This window comes from Eleginops maclovinus, chromosome 13 (genome assembly GCF_036324505.1).
Source record: "Eleginops maclovinus isolate JMC-PN-2008 ecotype Puerto Natales chromosome 13, JC_Emac_rtc_rv5, whole genome shotgun sequence".
Lineage (NCBI taxonomy): Eukaryota > Metazoa > Chordata > Actinopteri > Perciformes > Eleginopidae > Eleginops > Eleginops maclovinus.
Window position 1 is genome coordinate 12,176,124 of NC_086361.1, and position 19,320 is coordinate 12,195,443.

The 19,320-nt window shown below is 39.8% G+C and overlaps 1 protein-coding gene across 1 annotated transcript; it reads right to left on the reverse strand.

Annotated features, from left to right (window-relative positions):
* Positions 1–868: 868 nt before the first annotated feature.
* zgc:63863 (uncharacterized protein LOC393372 homolog) lies at positions 869–18,276 on the reverse strand. Its single transcript, XM_063899768.1, has 10 exons — positions 18,030–18,276; positions 17,107–17,161; positions 15,951–16,081; positions 11,675–11,755; positions 10,766–10,952; positions 10,401–10,502; positions 8,269–8,410; positions 7,226–7,410; positions 5,951–6,060; positions 869–5,079 (listed from the first exon to the last, which is right to left on the reverse strand). Exons 1-10 carry the CDS (start codon positions 18,097–18,099, stop codon positions 4,898–4,900), a joined length of 1,245 nt encoding a protein of 414 aa, XP_063755838.1. The 5' UTR covers positions 18,100–18,276; the 3' UTR covers positions 869–4,897.
* Positions 18,277–19,320: the final 1,044 nt, after the last annotated feature.

Genomic DNA, 19,320 nt, shown 5'->3' on the forward strand with positions numbered 1-19,320 from the left:
TAACTCTTTCCCTCATCTAATCCCTCGGCCCTCTTTAACCCTCGCCTTTCTGCCTCACCTCATGTCTTTGATTTGCTCTCTATCTATAGTCTTCTCCCTGGAGGTCAGACAGACAGATGTGCAGCCTTGTCCTCCACACACACGCACGCACGCACGCACGCACGCACACACACACACACACACACACACACACACACACACACACACACACACACACACACACACACACACACACACACACACACACACACACACACACACACACACACACACACACACACACACACACACTCTGACCTCATTTCCCCAAGGAGGCCAGTTTATCGGAGCCTATGAAAAGACAACAGCTGTACAGTACAGATAGACACAAAGGAAGACGGGGATGTCCTTGTTTTTTTTCTTTAGAACTACACAGCGATAAAAACCTGTGGTGTAATTCTTCAAGCGTTAATGCTGCAACAATCAATCATTTCCAGTGTTGCTAAATGTTGTTTTTTTTATCCCAAAAAATTCATCACATTTGGGAAGCTGAATAGTTTTGAAAATACAATTAATAAAAAAAAACTGTCAATTAATATTCTGTACATCAACCAATTGTTTCAGCTCTTTAATGCTTAACTATGTGTAAATGTATGTTGGTTCTCTATCATTTAAAACCTTATCAGCATAGCAAGTGTCTGGAAATCCTTTAAACTCTTAACATCAGTTAAATTTAAGTATCGGTTTGATGAGGTTGGTTCAGTTAAAACATATGGCAAATAGCTCCTGAAAACCTAATAGGTGGTCGTTGAGGTTTTGGTTTTCTAGAGAGGGGGGTCTGTTCTTTTCAAACATTATTTCCAATTAAACAATGATGTTCACATGTAAGTTGTAATCGTTGTGTTATCTTTATTACCTATTCACTCTTAAAGCTCACATACAGAAATCAGCTCAATGTCGAACACTCATTTCAACCACAGTATAACTACAATGTGCAGAGACCCTGATGTTTGTTCAACATGTTTGTTGCCCATGATATCAGACACATGCATTAAAATGCCCAAAAATGTCATACAAAAACAAATTAAGGGCTTACAATAATATCTGTAAAGGCATTTGGTACTATAAAGTCTTTTGGGAGATGTTTGGATCTGAGGGTAGGACAGAGAGGTCAAGAGAAGCTCGACATGATGACTCTCTGGGAGTTCAACTTCAGTTTATTCATCACACCACAGTGAACTCATAATTTGGCATGGCAGTTAAGTTATTCTGTTTTACAAGTAGTGTGTTTTTTTATTTGAATTAGTAGCTGTCAAATCACATCCACTGCATCCAGTTACTGAAATAAGTCCTATTCCCGTTATTTCTAATTTTAAGTTATTTTTCATTATTTTTAATATATGTTTTAATTGCAGCAAAATGTATTAAAATGTCTGTGTTTTCAAAAGATGTAACATTTATTTCATATTCAACATTGAAACTGTTCAGATACTTGTTAAAACTTCTCAGGAATTAATCATCTATTGGATTTTGTTGTTTCATTTGCCAAATACAGTAGATGTAACAGCATGGATGGCTAGGTGGAGTGCAACAAAGCCTCACAATCTTTGCAGATGTGGGCTGATAAAAAGTGAGAATAAAAAGCATTGATTAAATGTGAAATAATTCAGCAGGGCTTATAAAAGTAAGTCATTTCCCTACAGTCAAATGAAATAATGTATCTTCTATTTCCTATGCTCTATTTTCACATAGTGTTCTAATACTTTTAAGCCCCTGAACATAAAAATACACTTATTTCGTTCTGTCAACTTTAGACATGGGGATGGACAGCATCCATCTTCTTTCTTTTACATCTCGGTTGATTTTACTTCAAAGAAACATGCTTCAATCATTTTTCATCTAAAGCCTCTGCCAGACTGAGACCAGTGCAGGTGTTGGTTTAGGTGTGTGAGTGTGAATGTGGGAAGAAAAAAATACAAGGAGAAAGCGTCTCAAGCGAGCCAAGAGCCAGGGGCAAGAATTAAATACTCATTATGATCTGGCACCACCAACGCTCTCTTCCTCTTATGAGTTTGTGTATGAGCACTGTATGTGTGTGCAGGTGTACATGATCACTAATAACACAACCGCGCAATAGCATCTTGAATTTTAATTTGAAGTTCCCAAACAGGAAGGTTTTTTCCCTGCATATTTATGTTTTAGGAAACGAAGCAAGTGTAAGCAAAGATAACATGCAATAATTGCCTTGTTTTAATTAAAGGGGCCCTGTTATGCTCATTTTCAGGTTAATATTTGTATTTTGTGCCTCTTCTGTGAAATGCTTACATGCTTTAATGTTCAAAAAGTGCTTTATTTTTCTCATACTTCCTGTGCCTCAGCACCTCTTTTCACCCTCTATCTGAAAGCAGCCTATCACATATAATGTGATGGATTGCTAGGCAATAAAAGTGTGTGTTACATAGTGATGTCACTAAAGGAGGTGTGGGAGAGAAACTCGCTCTGGAAGCCTCTGGTTAGCCTTTGCAGACCTTTTACATTCACAAAAACCTATATTACACACTACAGGCAAGGGAAAACTCTAAAAAGCACAATAGAACAAGTTTTATAGCAATGTCAAACCATGCACAGTAGATGCAAAATCTTTATTAATTAAATGACGGACCAGATACAGTATTTAAAACAACTTGGATCAAATTTAAAAATATAAACCCTTTACATGATTTGCTGATTACAAACAATAATAATCAAATAATTTATACCATTACATAAAAAGCCATTCAAATTGTTGCTCTTAAAATAAATAGTTAAACTGTTTACAGTTTATATTGAAATACTATGGGAACCAAACAATACAAAAAAAGCACAGAAGATGCCCAGCAATTTAAATCAGAAAAGAAAATGGAACTGACCTCAAGCTTCATGTCTCTCCCTCTCTCTCCCTTACACACACACACACACACACACTTACCTTGCATTTAATCATCCGACCACGCACACATGATGTTTTACATCACATAGCTTGTCAGACTGATGAGAGGAACATGCAGATACTACCCTACTACTACTAACCCAACAAGCACCACATCACACCGACTGACTAGGTGTCTGAACCCTAACCGGCTTAAAGACCAGCAGACTACCTGAGTTTATTGATTTTTTTATTGACTTTTTAATAAAATCACAACTTAATGGTGTGATAGATTGATTGGTTTGTGTTCAACTGATCTCTGTAATCCTAGTAAGGAGGCTACAAATGTAATTTTCTCTATTTCTACTGTAATTTCATTCACAACATAGCACACACCAGTTGAAGTAATGTGCTACAGAGCAACAATAATCAACAGGGTAAACTTCACATGAAATCCGACTGTGCAAAGATAGCACGCACTTATATCTGATGTTGGAAAAAGAGGAGGAGTACGTGCGTTGAGACCTGGTGAAGTTGTGTTAACAGATGCAACTCGGCAACATGCTAGCAAAACCGGATAAATATTTCAGAACATAAGTCGACACAGAGCATGCATTGCTGTTTGGAGAGCCCCCGTGCCCTGTACATATGTATGCAACTCAGTCGGAAAGCCTGTATTATTAATTAATATTTACTTTTCGGGTGCTGGAACTCTCAAGAGTTGTTTAATCCAACAATATCTACATGGTGTGCAATGCAGGCTGTTAACTTCTTTTACATAAAGGAAAATAAAAAAGACATTTCTTCCTACATTTGGGCAATTAATTGCAGTAGCGGTAAAATGCTTAAGATAAATCTGATGTTCTGTTGAAGGCTGCTCAGGGTGGATGTTGCTGCAAACCTGATAAATATTTCAAGAATGTAAAAGTACTTGTGTCTTCCCCTTAACAACACAACCAAAGGCCAACTGCTTGCATTGGGTGCAGCGTGCTAACATTGTGCAATGTTCACATTTTAAAGGCAGCAACAACTCGTTTTTGTGTCAAACTCTAAATGTAATATGTTGAAACCCGCAGTAAAGCGATTAATACTAGTGGCTCACAGGAAAAATCTCTCCCTCCACCTTTTGCCTTTTCTCTCCTGCTCTCCTCTTTTGCTCATAACTGGAAGCTTTCAGCAGAAAACCCCACTCTTTAATAATTTGTATTCATGTGTCATCGTGCTGGCTATGGGCGCTTTTCAGATATGGCTGCAGATCCAAAAAGCGCACTTAAACACGATCAACAGAAATGTAAGGAAACAGGCATGAACGCCTAAAAATGAGTCAGCAAAAATAATCAACAAATGCACAGACATGACACACCAACAATTCAGTGTAAGGGTCTCACATGCATGAAAGGAACGTGAGCAGTGGTTTTGACAGCATTTTATGTCTCTCTGTGGTTGTCTTACTTTGTAGTTTTTGTGGATATTTACAAGTTTTGTTTCTTCATATAATTGTTTTGGGTCTTTCGGTGGTCAACTAACTTCTATTTGTTATGTTTCTCTGTCTCTTTAGGTGTGCTGCATTGTATTTTGGTTTTGGGTATTGCTTTCTGTGTCTTTTTGATCTTTTGATTGATATTTTTAAAAACAGTCACCTGAAACAGAGGCTCTGTCCCAAGAGGTCAAGAGGCCCAGTAGGCTCGCTAAGTCATGCATGCAAGCTCACATGCAGGATGAGGTATGAGATACTCAAACATATCTCACACAACCTACCTGCTCACACACATCCCAAGGCTAGCTAGTTGCTAACATATGTTCATTGTGGTTGAATAGCAACAACCTGTTTGGCACCAGGATAACTGACCTCTCCTGTTTCCTCTCAGCAGGAGAAAAAAGCTTTGAGTCTTCAACGTCTTTGCATGTGTTTGTTTGTTTGTTCATTGTTAATCCTTCTGAAGAGCAGATGTGTGTCTACTGTCAACATGTGTCACTGTGTGTCTAACAGTCTGAATCCCCACCACCACCTCAGAAGAGTTGTAGTAACACCTCGGGTCCCCAGTCCATAGCTGTCTGAGCAACAGCGAACACGGCTGCCCCGAGCGTAGCGGACAGCCCCCACACTGCCATCTTCACCATCCTGTTCCCCTTCCCCCATAGCCGGCCTTGCTCTTGGGGCAAAGCTGCTTCCAGACCTGATTGTCGAGGGGCTACAAGCACAGAACAAGGGAGGGGGGGGTCAGACTGTGAGGGAAGGACAAATGCAGGGGTCAAGAGGTTTCATAAACGGTGAACGCTGAACCACAACGGCTGGGAATGATGACAAAAAGGAGGGCAAGAGATGTCAAAATACAAGAGTGGAGACAAGGAGGGGGCAAAATAATTAAACAACCAATCCTACTCCAAACAGTACTTTCATTTTGATCACTTAAGAGGCGTAAATAGATATAATTTCCACATTTTAGACAGCGGGTTGTCTTGTGTGTTACTGACTCCCATTCAATGTCTAACACAGTGAAATCAGGAGGTGCTTATTCTGTCCATTAAGCATTTAATCTATGATGCTGCTAATTGAATTTTGATGAAACTGCAGGGAATGATGTGCATCAATTTTTATATTACATTGTTTGGCCTGAGGGGAATGCTGTAGCATATTTCTGATTGGCTGTACATCACAGGCAGGCCCCACTGATCAGATTCTCACAAAACCGACGGGAATAAAGCATCTCTTTGTTCTGTTCTGGCATATTTAAATTTGCACTTGATTGGTCTGATGGGTGTACTACATCATTTGTTTACTTGTTATTGATTGGCCCAAAGGGGGTGCAATGTTTGTGTGGGATGACACATTTATTGCCTTGTTATAACGAGTTGTGTTATTGTGTACGGAACAAAACATTTTTAAGAACTACGGATCCATCAGACCATTTTGATGTTGAAATGTTTCGATCTTACAATGCCACAGTCAATATTTTTTTCCCCCACCTACAAAGAGCAGTAAAACTCACTTTTTACACACTATACGAAGCGTTTGCAGTCTTTCTTCAGAGTCAGTATTAAGATTACAGTTACAACTTTTACCTTGTCTGGAGGTGCTGGAGCCCTGGGCCTTGGTGAGGCGTTGGAGAACAGTGTCAGGCCTCTGGTGGAGGGTGGCAAGCTGAAACGCCTGGAAGGTGCTGATGGAAAGACTGGAGAGGGAAAACAGAAAGAAGGAGAGTTAGTTAGTGACAGAGCGCCGAGTCAGATTTTACACGAAGCATTGACAGCTGGAATGACAGGAAGTGATGGATTGAAGGATCAGCTGATGGATAAAGACAGGTGAGAGAAAGCGTGACAGACAGTTTGAGAGATCTGCTGAGTCAGTAGCCATGGAGTAATGGATTATGGGACATATTTCATTCAAGGCCACATGTCAGTGATGTCACTTCCTCTCCTGAACAATGACTGTAGGTAACAGTGAAGGACGTCCAGAGGAAGACCGATGGAGAACTATAGGCACACTAAAGTGTATTTGAGTAGCTGGAGTTATGTTTCTTCTCAGTGATAAAAAATGTAGAGAAATGGTCACATGCCTGGTTACACACACATACCCTGCACATACACTACATTTACACACACACACACACGTTATGGCCTGTGCATGTCAGCAGCATCACTGAGCCTGGATGTGTTTTTAGAGCACTCCCTCTTGGTAACTGAGAGAATTACATCCCACTCAAATACACCAACTCACAACGTATTTATTGGGTAAACCTTTGTTTTTGTATCTCATGTTCAGATGAAACTAAAAGTGCAGGTGTAATTAATGAAGTATGTAATTAGTTTTATGTAATTTATTGCCACATTTTGATGTTTTAGATGTTTTAGATTGTTCCCTATTTATTTTAATATTGTTGTTATGTTTTCTTCTAATTTCGTAAAGCACTTTGGGCTTTTATTATTAGTATTATTATTATTATTATATTATTATTGTTATTATTATTATATTATTTTCACTATTTTCTGCATCTTAAACATGAATATTTCCTCATTTGAAGATCATTTTTTACGTGGACTTATCTGTTGATACATTGACGTTAATCATAAAAAAGTATTTCTGATAAAGTAATAGCAGCCTTAATGTGCATAAAGGACATACATGCTTTCAAACAAATAATTAATTGTAATTTAAACTGCACAGTGGGCTTTAAACCCTCTATCAATCTGTAATTGAAATCCCCTTGGGTCATCTGAGGTCTTACTATTACTTTGGCTCTATTTGTGTTTGAACTCTCTAAGTGTTGCTATGATGCTGCTGATTGTGCACACCACCAGTGTTGGGCTGCGCTTGAGTTTCAGTGCTTGTCCCCTCACCTCTTGCGAGGCTGCAGTGCTGCGCGCTTGGCCAGTAGGGATGGAGGGTACTGGTCGAACAGGTCCTGGGCCTGGCCAATCAGAAGTTCATATGGGAGGTCCTGGGGGATGCGGGAGAGGAGGTGGTGGACCATGGCCATGTCGCACTCAGTCTTCTTCACCTCCTTCTCTCTGTGTAACACAATCTGATGAGGAGAAAGAGGGGTTGAAGGCTTGTTTAAACCCTAAACCTGTGCACTTTATTCCCTCGAGCAAACGTGAATTAGATTCTGCAAACTGGGTTGCTTCAGCGATACTAGTAAGGCAGAATGAGCACTCAGCAGATAAGGAGTTAACCCCCCCATGCTGTGCGCTGTACTCAGCCTTGGAGGAAACATGAACTACATTCTGCTTTGTTGTTTCGCATACTTCAAACAGAACTCTTCCTCTGCCCAGCCAGTGCACACACACACACACACACACACACACACACACACACACACACACACACACACACACACACACACACACACACACACACACACACACACACACACACACACACACACACACACACACACACACACACACAAGAACATCCTCAAAAGCAAATGAGCAATATGTGCACTATTGTACACACCAATTTACATATTTACACGCAAAAACTCAGACTCACACTCAATAAACACATAAAGCATGCACACACAAAATATAAACATTTCAATAATAAACACGGATTCAATCATACATGTTCAAACAGTAAAACAACAGTTGGTGTAAGCACCCAAAGGAAAAGTTTCAGAACAAAAAAAGTCACAAACATAGAAATGCTTTCCCTTTGTAATCTTTCTATGCTTTCAGTCAAACTTCAGTCAGCGCGTCTTGTCATTCTGTTTCCTGATGCAGTCCTCGTCCTTTTCCTTCACTTTCCCCTTTTATCTCCCCGTCTGTAACACTGTCTCCCCCTCTCTCATCTGTCTAATTACCTTGACTTCACAGTACTCTGCCTTTCTGTGTGCACAATATAGGAGTGAGTGAGATAGTGTGCGGCAGCATATATTTACTGTAGCAGCGAGGTAGATGGGCATCAGAGGGTGTGAAGCCAGGAAGAAGTCGTAGAGTCTCATGGTGTGTTTGAAGTCTGACAGCACATGGCCGTACCATGTGATGAGCCAGGACAGGGCGAAGATGGTTCCCACCTCCGCTCTGAGAGAAAAATGCAAATATACAAAGAGCCTTCATTTTTTAAAATTCTTGTTCAACATTTATTTACCTAAAGCCAAACTGAGATTAACTATCTCTGTCTACAATAACCTTGCCTATACAAGCAGCATTAACAAACCCAAACGGATAACATCAAAGAGGTTACAATAGCAGAACTAAATAAAAATGCAGTTGTAAATACACAAATATAATTTTGAAAATGAATAGGTTAAGATTATAGTGTTTCCTAGGCAGCTATTAGCTTGATTATAATCCATCATAAAGTTCAAGTCTTTCTCTTTTTCATACTGTCATCAAAAAATCAATTAAAAATAATGGCTGTGTGGAAGGCAGGAAGCAATTTTGAAAATGAATGATACACTCAGCGGTGTGCGGTACTACGGTATTAGCCATTTGTAGTCAGTGGGATAAAATGATAACATGCACTGGTATGATCCAGCTAAACTTCACCAAAAACCATGAAATGAGGGTTTTCACGGAATTAAGAATGAGACAAAAATGGACTAAGCAGAGAGGCTGGGGTACCATGTATTTTATCCCCTACTGTGGTTCAAGCTCCACCACTGGATCTAAGGATTCCCTAATGCATGTTTTGGTTTAAACTCCCTGAGAAACTGCAACACTTTTAAATTAAGAAATAATGACACCTCAAGAGCCACAGAACAGATCAAACAACATTAGTAGTACTTGAACTGTGTACTCATCTGCCATAGTCCCAAGTGAGGGTCTTGAAACATTAGCTTGCAAGATTTTGGCATGACCAGCCATTTTCAAATAATTAGCCTCAGAATGTTGTAGCCAAAACACATTTTTCTCATACTGTTTATAAACCATCAAGTGTTCTTCCCCTGTCTCTCTTTGTTGTGTGTAGACAAAAATAGGTAGTTCTTTTTGACAAAGTTTCAAGTAAATTGGATACTCTTAGCAATTTTTGATAAATATTAGATAGAAACATTCAGTTAGTTAGTTAGGAAGAAGAATGAGTACAAGGAGAAGGAAGGAGTGACGAGCGAAAATAAGGAGGTGGGAGTGATGGACAGGGGGAAGGGTAAACAGACAGAGCAAAGAGCAGAGAGCATGTGTGATAAGAGGAACATAAAAGAGATAAAATGAAATTGAAGCAAGAGAAAAGAAAAAGAAGAAAGGAGGCAGAGATAGGAAGCCAGGTAAGGGGAAGTGGAGGTGCTCACAAGAAAGAGTGTTCCAAACTTTGAAGTCGGGTGTTGTTTATCCTGTGACTGCAATGTCTTTTTTTTCTGTTTGTGTGAGCTTGTATGCGAGTAGATGGGTAATTTGCAAATAGGGAGGTTGCCAGCACAGCATCAATTATGAACAGGCAACAAGACAGCAAAGGTACTGAAGACACACACAAGCAAGCACACACATATATCCCTCCAAATTACCTTTGAGGACGAGCCAATGACTCCTAAACATCCCACATCAAAGTCCTCAATAAACACTTCAACATTTACCTACAGTCATCCTCAATCTGTAGAAAGCTTTTTGTTGTCTTTTCAGTAAACTGCATAAATACCATGAATCATTTTTGGGCTAATTACACCTCACAAATAAGGGTAAATGTGTTGCACACCTTGGTGCGACAGGAAAGCCTCTGAAACAGCTGTTGGACCATCTGACACGAGAACTCCCAAAAGACACCGCTCCTGATGCATTTTCAAATGAGTTTCAATTTAAAAACCAAAAACTCGACCCTTTGTCTCACTGTGAATCTCACAGGTGAAAATCAACACGTTGATGCCCTCTAGTGGTGACATTACATTAAATCCAAAAGGATTTACACTTAATCCATCAAAAGTCAGAATAAGAGCTACATTTGTTTTAATTTGAAGAAATGAAATAAGGTCATAAGTAAAGTACAAACAAACCTGTGTGTGTGTGTGTGTGTGTGTGTGTGTGTGTGTGTGTGTGTGTGTGTGTGTGTGTGTGTGTGTGTGTGTGTGTGTGTGTTTACCTGATCATGAAGTCATGTAGTTCTCTATCAACTTGTTCCAATATAGGCATCAGGTAGTTTAAAATGTGTTTAGTGCTGTCCATGGTAGGATCCATGAAATCCCTATAGAGAAAACAGACAGAGGTGACATAAATATGAAAGCTAAATATTTGTTAATAAGGTTGGTACATTTCATACAGTAAAAAAGAAAGAACATTGCAAGTTGAAATGAATAATCTCATAGATTTCCATTTACAGATCCTAAAACACATCAGCAAATTCCCCTACATCACCAAAAAGAAATAAACAGGATCCCTAAGATTGTCACCTTTGAAGTCGATTAAAATAAATAGATAAATGGATTGATTTGAAAAGAAAAAAAAAACCTGAGATGGTGATTGGACAGAGTGTCCAGCATGGCGATGGTCATCCGCTCCCCAACGACCAACAGCAGAGTGACCGCTACATCATGGTAGCCCTGGTAGTAATGGAGCTGAGGGGTGCGTTTCAAAACCTCCAGTATGATGTCAGTCATCTGCTCCTGAAGCACAGCTCTCTCTGAGGCTGGCATACCTGAGGGAGAGCCAAGAATCATTATTTAAAAAAAATCTTTACAGAAAAAACACCCAAAAGGAAACCTAACATTTTTGTGACTGTCATTTTAGTGAATAGTTCAACAGAAGTTATTTGACTCTGGTTGCTTGTAAACAACAGTTTCACAAAGACCTAACACAGGGTAGAAAAGGTTTTTTATTTGACTTAAATTAGGCAGTTTCATTGAGATCAGACTATTCTCCAAGGGAGCCCTGAGAATAAGAACATAATTTGCTTGCACAACGTCTGCTTTAAACATTTAATTTCCCAAACCAATATGATTCATACATTTCATGTACCTCTTACCAGCAAAATAACATCAAATCTGCATTTGTGTAACAGCTTAGTAAAGGGATTAACATTATTAAGCGTCTAACACTCTGAGTCCAGCTTTCCCTCTTTCCCTCTTTCCCTGCCTTCAGTTTCTAAAAATGTTTTGCTTCCTCTTACCCTGAACTGACAGCCTCTCTGTTAGATAAGACACTTTTCTCTGTTGCTTTCCCAACTTTCTGATGTTGGCTGACAACACAGGCATCTTGTGACATAAGAATTTTCCCTGTTGCAGCTTTTACTCTAATCATTAATCATTAAGCCTTGCCAGATATCTGCATGTTGCTCTTAGTACAGGGTTATGGTGTGTTAAATGGCACATGAGCAATGCTGCTATCTTTAGAGATAAAAAAACACATACATACACACACCTTTAGGGAACCGCTTCATAGACCTCGTGACATCAAGGACTACTTGGTTGAAGTCCTTGTGGTTCTCCCTCACATCTCGACCTATGAAGAAATAAGTTATTATTATTGTTGTCAGTGAAGAGCTCTGTAGAATTGACTCCTATACCTCTAAATATGAGTTAGCATTTATTCACGTACAATTGTCTTCTCTCATAGTCAACAGGGTTTGATTAGGTTTAAGTTAGATACCTGAATTAGGGATGATATAAGGTTTTATTTGATGACATAAAACATGTCAGTTAATCTTGTCTTTAAAAAGCTGTTTGCACCAAATCTGGTTTGTACCCCCGATTTGCTTCGGTTATGACGTCAATTCAGCCGGATGTCTGCAGGAGGGACTTAGAGTTGTCGTATATTTAATACATATAATGTCTCTGTTCTAGTGGTAAACACTGAGAAGTATTTCAGAAATAATGCTTGATGTGGTTTGGAGCATAATATGGGGTTTAATCACGGCAGCGTTTAGCTGAGTTTCTCCGTTAGAAACTTCTCTCTTCAGACAGAGAGATCATGACGCTCCAAAGGGGCGTGGCCAGCTTCAGGTTTCAAGGTTTCAAGGTTTCAAGGTTTTATTTGTCATATGCACAGCAGATACAGCGTATATGTTGGCAATGAAAATCTTATGTCGCGTGCTCCTCCAACAACTCAACATGCATGGTGCAAAAGATAAATAAAGTAGTGCAAAAAGAGAGAGAAGAATATTTACAATATTAACAATAAAGATTTGAGGATGTGAAATATATACATATGTGGAATACATTGAAAGTATTTAAATACTTTACACTGTTGAATGAGGAGGTATGGACAGATGCATATATTATGTATAGCAGATGTATATGGCAGATATGTACAATATATAGGTATGTGTACTATAAACAGATATGTATGGCAGATGTGTATAATATATATGTATGTGTGTACTATAAACAGATGTGAGTAGACATTCACACAGCTCAGGAGTTCAGTAGTCTTATAGCCTGTGGTATAAAACTGTCTCTGAGTCTGGTGGTCTTGGTCCGGATGCTGCGGTACCGTCTGCCAGACGGCAGCAGACAGAACAGATTGTTGCTGGGGTGATGGGGGTCCTTTAATATCCTACCGGCCTTCTTCCTACACCGCTGGGTGTAGAGGTCCTCCATGGATGGCAGCTCCGTCCTGGTGATGTGCTGAGCAGTTTTCACCACCCTCTGTAGAGTCTTACGGTTGAGGGCGGTGCAACTGCCATACCAGGCGGTGATGCAGCCAGTCAGGATACTCTCGATGGTGCACCTGTAGAAGTTGCAGAGTATCCTGGAGTCCATGTTGAACTTCCGCAGCCTGCGGAGGAAGAAGAGCCGCTGTCGAGCCGTCTTGGATATGACCCTGGTGTGATGTGTCCATGTCAGGTCCTCACTGATGTTTCCCCCGAGGAACCTGAAGCTGCTGACTCTCTCCACAGGAGTCCCGTCGATGGTGATGGGTGTGTGTGCCTCTCTCTGCCTCTTCCTGTAGTCCACAATCAGCTCCTTTGTTTTGCTGACGTTGAGATGGAGGTTGTTGTCCTGGCACCAAGATGTCAGGGCTCTGACCTCCTCTCTGTACGCCGTCTCGTCGCCGTCTGTGATCAGGCCGATGACGGTCGTGTCGTCAGCAAACTTGATGATGGTGTTGGAGCTGTGTGTGGCCACGCAGTCGTGCGTGAACAGGGAGTAGAGGAGAGGGCTGAGCACACAACCCTGAGGGGCTCCGGTGTTGAGGGTCAAGGTGGAGGATGTGATGTTCCCCATCCGCACTGCCTGGGATCTGCCCGTCAGGAAGCTCATGATCCAGTCACAGAGGGCGCTGTTGAGCCCAAGGTCCCTGAGCTTAATGATGAGCTTGGAGGGCACAATGGTGTTGAATGCTGAACTGTAGTCAATGAACAGCATTCTCACATAAGTGTTCCTCTGGTCCAGGTGGGAGAGGGCAGTGTGGAGGGTGAGGGAGATGGCATCATCCGTGGACCTGTTTGCTCTGTAGGCAAACTGCAGGGGGTCCAGTGAGTGAGGGAGGGAGGAGGTGATAAAAGTTTTGACTAACCGCTCAAAGCACTTCATGATGATGGAGGTGAGTGCAACTGGGCGGTAGTCATTGAGGCAGATGGGTTTTGTCTTTTTGGGGACAGGGACAATGATGGACTCTTTAAAACATGTGGGGACTACAGACTGGAGCAGTGACCTATTGAAAATGTCTGTGAACACATCTGCCAGCTGAACTGCACACACCTTGAGAGCACGGCCAGGGATGCCATCAGGTCCCGGAGCCCTGTGTGCGTTGATCCTTTTCAGAGATCTACACACATCTGCACTGGTTAAAACCAGTGAGCAGGGATCCTGGGCCTTTTGTGCCTCCACAGCCGGGGGGCTTCTCAAAGCGTGCATAAAAGGTCAGCTCAAATTTAAAGCGACAGTCACAGAATCAGCACTTCAGGAACAGGGCTGAAATAGAGGGGTATGAGGTATGCTACAAAGGGTGATTTGTTTGGTATTTTGAGCAAAACACTTCACAGACAAGTTTTGTATAGATATTAGCAGAGAGACACATGTTCAGTCCCCCACTAGCAACAAAAAGGCCTGAATGTAGCCACAACGCAGCTAAGGGTCTGAGCAAGCGCTTTGGCTATTTATTTTCTTATGACCTATTTTCAGAATAACCCGCTTAATGCCATTCATCTGGGTTGAGCATGCTAAAGAACATTACATTTTACTTGATCCCAGAATGAATGAGTTATGCAAGTGGGGATTTTACTTCTATACTTGTGGAGTCCCACAAGGATCTATTCTTGGCCCTATCCTTTTTTCTTTGTACATGTTACCACTGGGGTCAATTATAGCCAGGCACAACCTTTCCTTTCACTGTTATGCAGACGACCTGCAAATCTATCTGCCAGTGAAGCCAAACAGTAACAGTGCACATTGTTCTTTATTTGACTGTATTGCTGATATTAAGCAGTGGTTGGCTCAAAATTTTCTTAACTTAAATGATGAAAAAACTGAATGTATTGTGTTTGGAGATACTGCGTCAGCCGACTTTGGCACCCTGTCTCCAAAGCTCAGTTCAACTGTCAGAAATCTTGGTGTAACTTTTGACAGTCATCTCAAGTTCGACAAACAAATCAGTAATGTTGTCAGGACCAGTTTTTTCCAGCTGCGTCTTTTAGCTAAAGTTAAAATGTTTTTAAGCCGCCACGACCTCGAGAAAGCCATTCATGCTTTAATTAGTTCACGGCTAGATTATTGTAACGCACTTTATGTTGGCCTCTCTCAGTCCTCCCTCAGTCGCCTCCAACTCGTGCAAAATGCCGCGGCACGTCTTTTAACCAACACTCACAGACGTGTGCACATTACCCCTGTTCTTAACTCCCTTCATTGGCTTCCTGTCCTTTTTAGAATTGATTTTAAACTTATAATGTTTGTTTTTAAAGCTCTTCATGGCCTTGCCCCATTATATTTATCCGAACTTTTAACCATCCGAGATCCAGGTAGAGCGTTGAGGTCGACAAATCAACTTGTACTGGAAGCGCCCAGATCAAAATATAAACACTGGGGTGACCGAGCCTTTTCCGTCGCTGCTCCCAGGCTCTGGAACAAGCTCCCCAACGAGATGCGTCTCATCTCGGACCCGGGCCTTTTTAAATCCAGGCTAAAAACCTACTTATTTAGGATGGCTTTTAATACCCAGTAGAACGATGGCGCTTTTATCTTATTTTATTTTATTTGACTTTGCTGTATTTTATTGCTCTCACTGTTTTTATTGTTTTTAAATTGTTTTTATTTCTGTCTTTTTATTGTTACACTATGTAAAGCACTTTGGTACTCCGAAAGGATTGTTGTAAAAGGCTGTATAAATAAAGTACATTTACATTTACATTTACATATTGCCCTACAATATATTGTTCAAATATAGCATGATAGGAGACCTTTAACTTCTTGCTACCGCATTAAGGCTTCAAAATAATATCCTGTAAGTGGTGCTAATTGGTTAAGAACCCTTGTTGAAAAATATGAGTTGTTTTTGTTTGCTAACAAAATGATTTTCTGCAATAATCTAAAACCTTATGGAAATCATTTATTGGATTGTTGTCGAAGCAACCACTGGGATGCTAACTTCCAGGTTATGTAATACCTGCATTATTCTACTAGTAATAGTGACACAATGATGTAGTCTGATGTAGTATACTGTACTTCAACCCAGTTCATATTCAAAATAAACCACTAACCAGGTTTATGTGGCAGATCATACACATTGATGTTCAGCAGTTTGGGCCAGACTTTCCTCCTCAGCTCATCAGTGAGCAGCCCTCCCTTACTGGCTGCTGCTCTCCTCAGGGTCTCAATGTCCACTGGATCACTGTGCATTCAAAAGTCAGAATTGGACATTGTTAAGTTTGATGCTGGCATTACATATTTATAAGTCCTCAAAAGTTAGAGGCTCTATGATCAATAGTGTCCATAAAATTATTTTTATTCTAGTAATATTACATTTATTTATAAGAAACTCAGCAGGATGTGAGACTAAATTACCTTTAAAAAATGTTTATGTTTATGCAGTGCAGGGCTAGCATAAATTGTAGCGGGTTAACAAATCTTCCAAATAACATTCTTTGAATGCACTTTTGCAAACATTTTCTACTCCTCGAGACACCATTTGAAAGTATTTTATGATCAATTTCTAAAACTATAGACGGATCAAATCCATATATTTTTCATTGTTATTGTTTTTTATACTGGGACAGAAGGATAAGCGTGTCCACATGTCTAAGCTGAATGGACAAAGAATACTTTTGTTTATCGCATTTAAACGTAATTTACAAAAATTAGCCTGCTCAGTTCTGCCAGAATTTACCTCTGACATTCCCCCATTAATTCCCACATGCCCCCTGACACTAATATCTTCATGATCCTCATCACAATATTCCTCTGGGCAACTGGGGTAATCTTCATGTGTGAAATTAGCTTAGCAGGGAGTGATGAAGGTCACTGTCTACGGATAAATGCATACCATCTAATTGTGGAACAGCATGCAGCAAAGGGAGAGGCTTTCCCAATTGGTAAAACATATCATGTGGAACGGAAGTTCCTAAAACTTTTTAGATTTCTACAAATACAGGCAGATTCTTAGGGGAAGCTATTGTGGGAAATAAACCTAATATGCTGGGGAAACCTTAACACCCGTGTGTTGTGTCCATGTTTTTACAAATTACAGCCAGAGGAATTATGTGGCATTTTATCAACAAAACCACAAACCACATGGTGTTTTGGCTTACTGTGGCAAACTCATGGGAGTTAAATATTATGTCCTAATGAATGCCATTTAAGGAAGAATAATGAAACACATCCTTAACAAGCAAACTGCAACTGTGGATGTTCTTTTACCTGATCAAAGCCTGATTGATCTCAGATAACTTTTGTTTCCTCCCACAATCTGGCTCTGCAACAAAGAGACAGAGACAAAAGATGAGGGATAGAGGGGTAGAAAGATTTGGAGAGGAATATGAAGGAGAAAAAAAGACATGGAGGGATGAGAGCGACAATGTTTGAGTTATAAATAGAGGCTAGTAATCATATGCATGGAACACATAGATGCAGACATACAGTACAACAAGAGTTGGTTGGGACAAATCATTTACACACATGGTGTTTCTTTCATGGATCTCTTTTGTGTCTTTGGTGCAAACAATGCCATTATAATGGCTGATGATAATCAGTCAAAAGTGTGACTGTAGTTAAGTGTTTTGCAGTGAGTTTGGATCCAATTCAAATTAAGGCATGAGAGTTTGAATTACTTGAAGGGTCCAACCAAAACCCATTGTTAATTGATGGAATAGCTATCTCTGTTTGTATTTTCTGTTTTAGTTACAGTGAACAAGGACATAACCATGTCCACCTTCCTCTGTCTGGCAAACAGCAGCAAAGTAATGTCCAAGTTGGCAGACATGCTGCCACGCTGGCACCACTGTCAGATATGTTGCCAATGTTTACTTCGACAAGATTGCAAACAAAGGCACAACCGGAGATTAGAAACCATATTAGAAACAGGTATGGACAATAGAGGATAACTCGTGATTTATGTCCTGTATTTATGTAAGCTGACTGCAGTAATAGTATTAAGTTCACTGCCATTTCTCCATATACTGCAGACGGAGCAGGTCAAATTTCTGTCTGTAGGCTACAAGTTAGCCTACCTAATGTTTGTGTTTTAATACGAAAACCATGTTTGTGTGGCTAGACTGTATTTATGTCTTTATTTAACACATTTATGAAACACTACCTAGCTAACTAAATGATAGTTGACTCACCTCTTGTGACAGATCCATTCCCATTCACCTCAACTCCTGCCTTTTGTTTCTTATTTTTGAGCCTTTTCATCCCTTTAAAAGCTGACAACTTACTGAAAAAGTTTGTGTTGAGCCATAGACCGATTTACAAATAAAAATATGTCTCCGAACAGGTAAAACCACTGGCCAAAGTTAGCTATACGTTTAACGTTTCTCTAAACAGCTGTCTCTCAAAGAATCAACCGAACAAGAAAATCCGGCTACGCTTCCATTGGGCAGAATTGGCACGTGACATGTTCTACGAATGCCATTGGCTTACCAACTCGCAGCGCAAGCTAACTTGACTGTAGTTTTGTAGTTGGGATATTTGAGCAACGATAGTCTGTGTTTCTTTATGTTTATGTTTCATCCGCAATTGCTCAATTACAGTGTTGTAAGTGACACAATTACTTACTTTGAATGCATTCCTTGTCCTCAAGGCAACAGTATAGCTTCATTTAGCAGCTGGTATGTAAATTATTGGTGTTATTATGGATAATATACTATGTCAACATTATTAACACAAATTATGAGGTGTGAAATACTTTTAGTTGTTTCATTCCTCTTCTGAGAGAATGTGTATTCCTAAAATGAGTAGGCTGTTCACAGTAAAAGACAATGTCACTTATATTGAGCACAATTCTTACAGTTTAAATGTTGAATATCAATATGCATTTGTAATTTTAGTTTTAAACTGTTGAATTTAAATGGATTGTAAACAATAGAGTTGATTAAAGTGCAAAGGCGCTGCTGTGCATTACATGTACTAAGTTATTTATGAAAATAGCCATGTGTTTTGTTGGAATATGCCAGTGACGTGATTTTAAAAATTAATTTCCTGGATTTCCTTTCTGGTTACTTACAAATCGCTAACAGTAGCAAATAACAACCCCTTCTATGGCCAATAAAGGAACACATTCTATATTTAAACACATAACATTTTCCTTCAGATTGCAAGGAGAACCTCATTCATTGATTTATTGAGTTAAAAAGTATTGTGTGATTTAGTTTGAGAGATTAACCTTAATTGACAAAGACTCCCCTGAATCTATATAAATATAATGTCTAAATATAATTAATAAATAATAAAACAATGACAATATAGCTGAATAGACTATACAGAAACATAGATGAGTCCACATGTCCTGTATTTATATCTGGCAACTAATAAGGGGGGCTTTAATTGGGCTTTAATTGTGTGGTACAAGTACATCTTTACTCGTCTATATCTTTGTTAAGGCAAATATATTTATACAATAATAGATTCTGATTA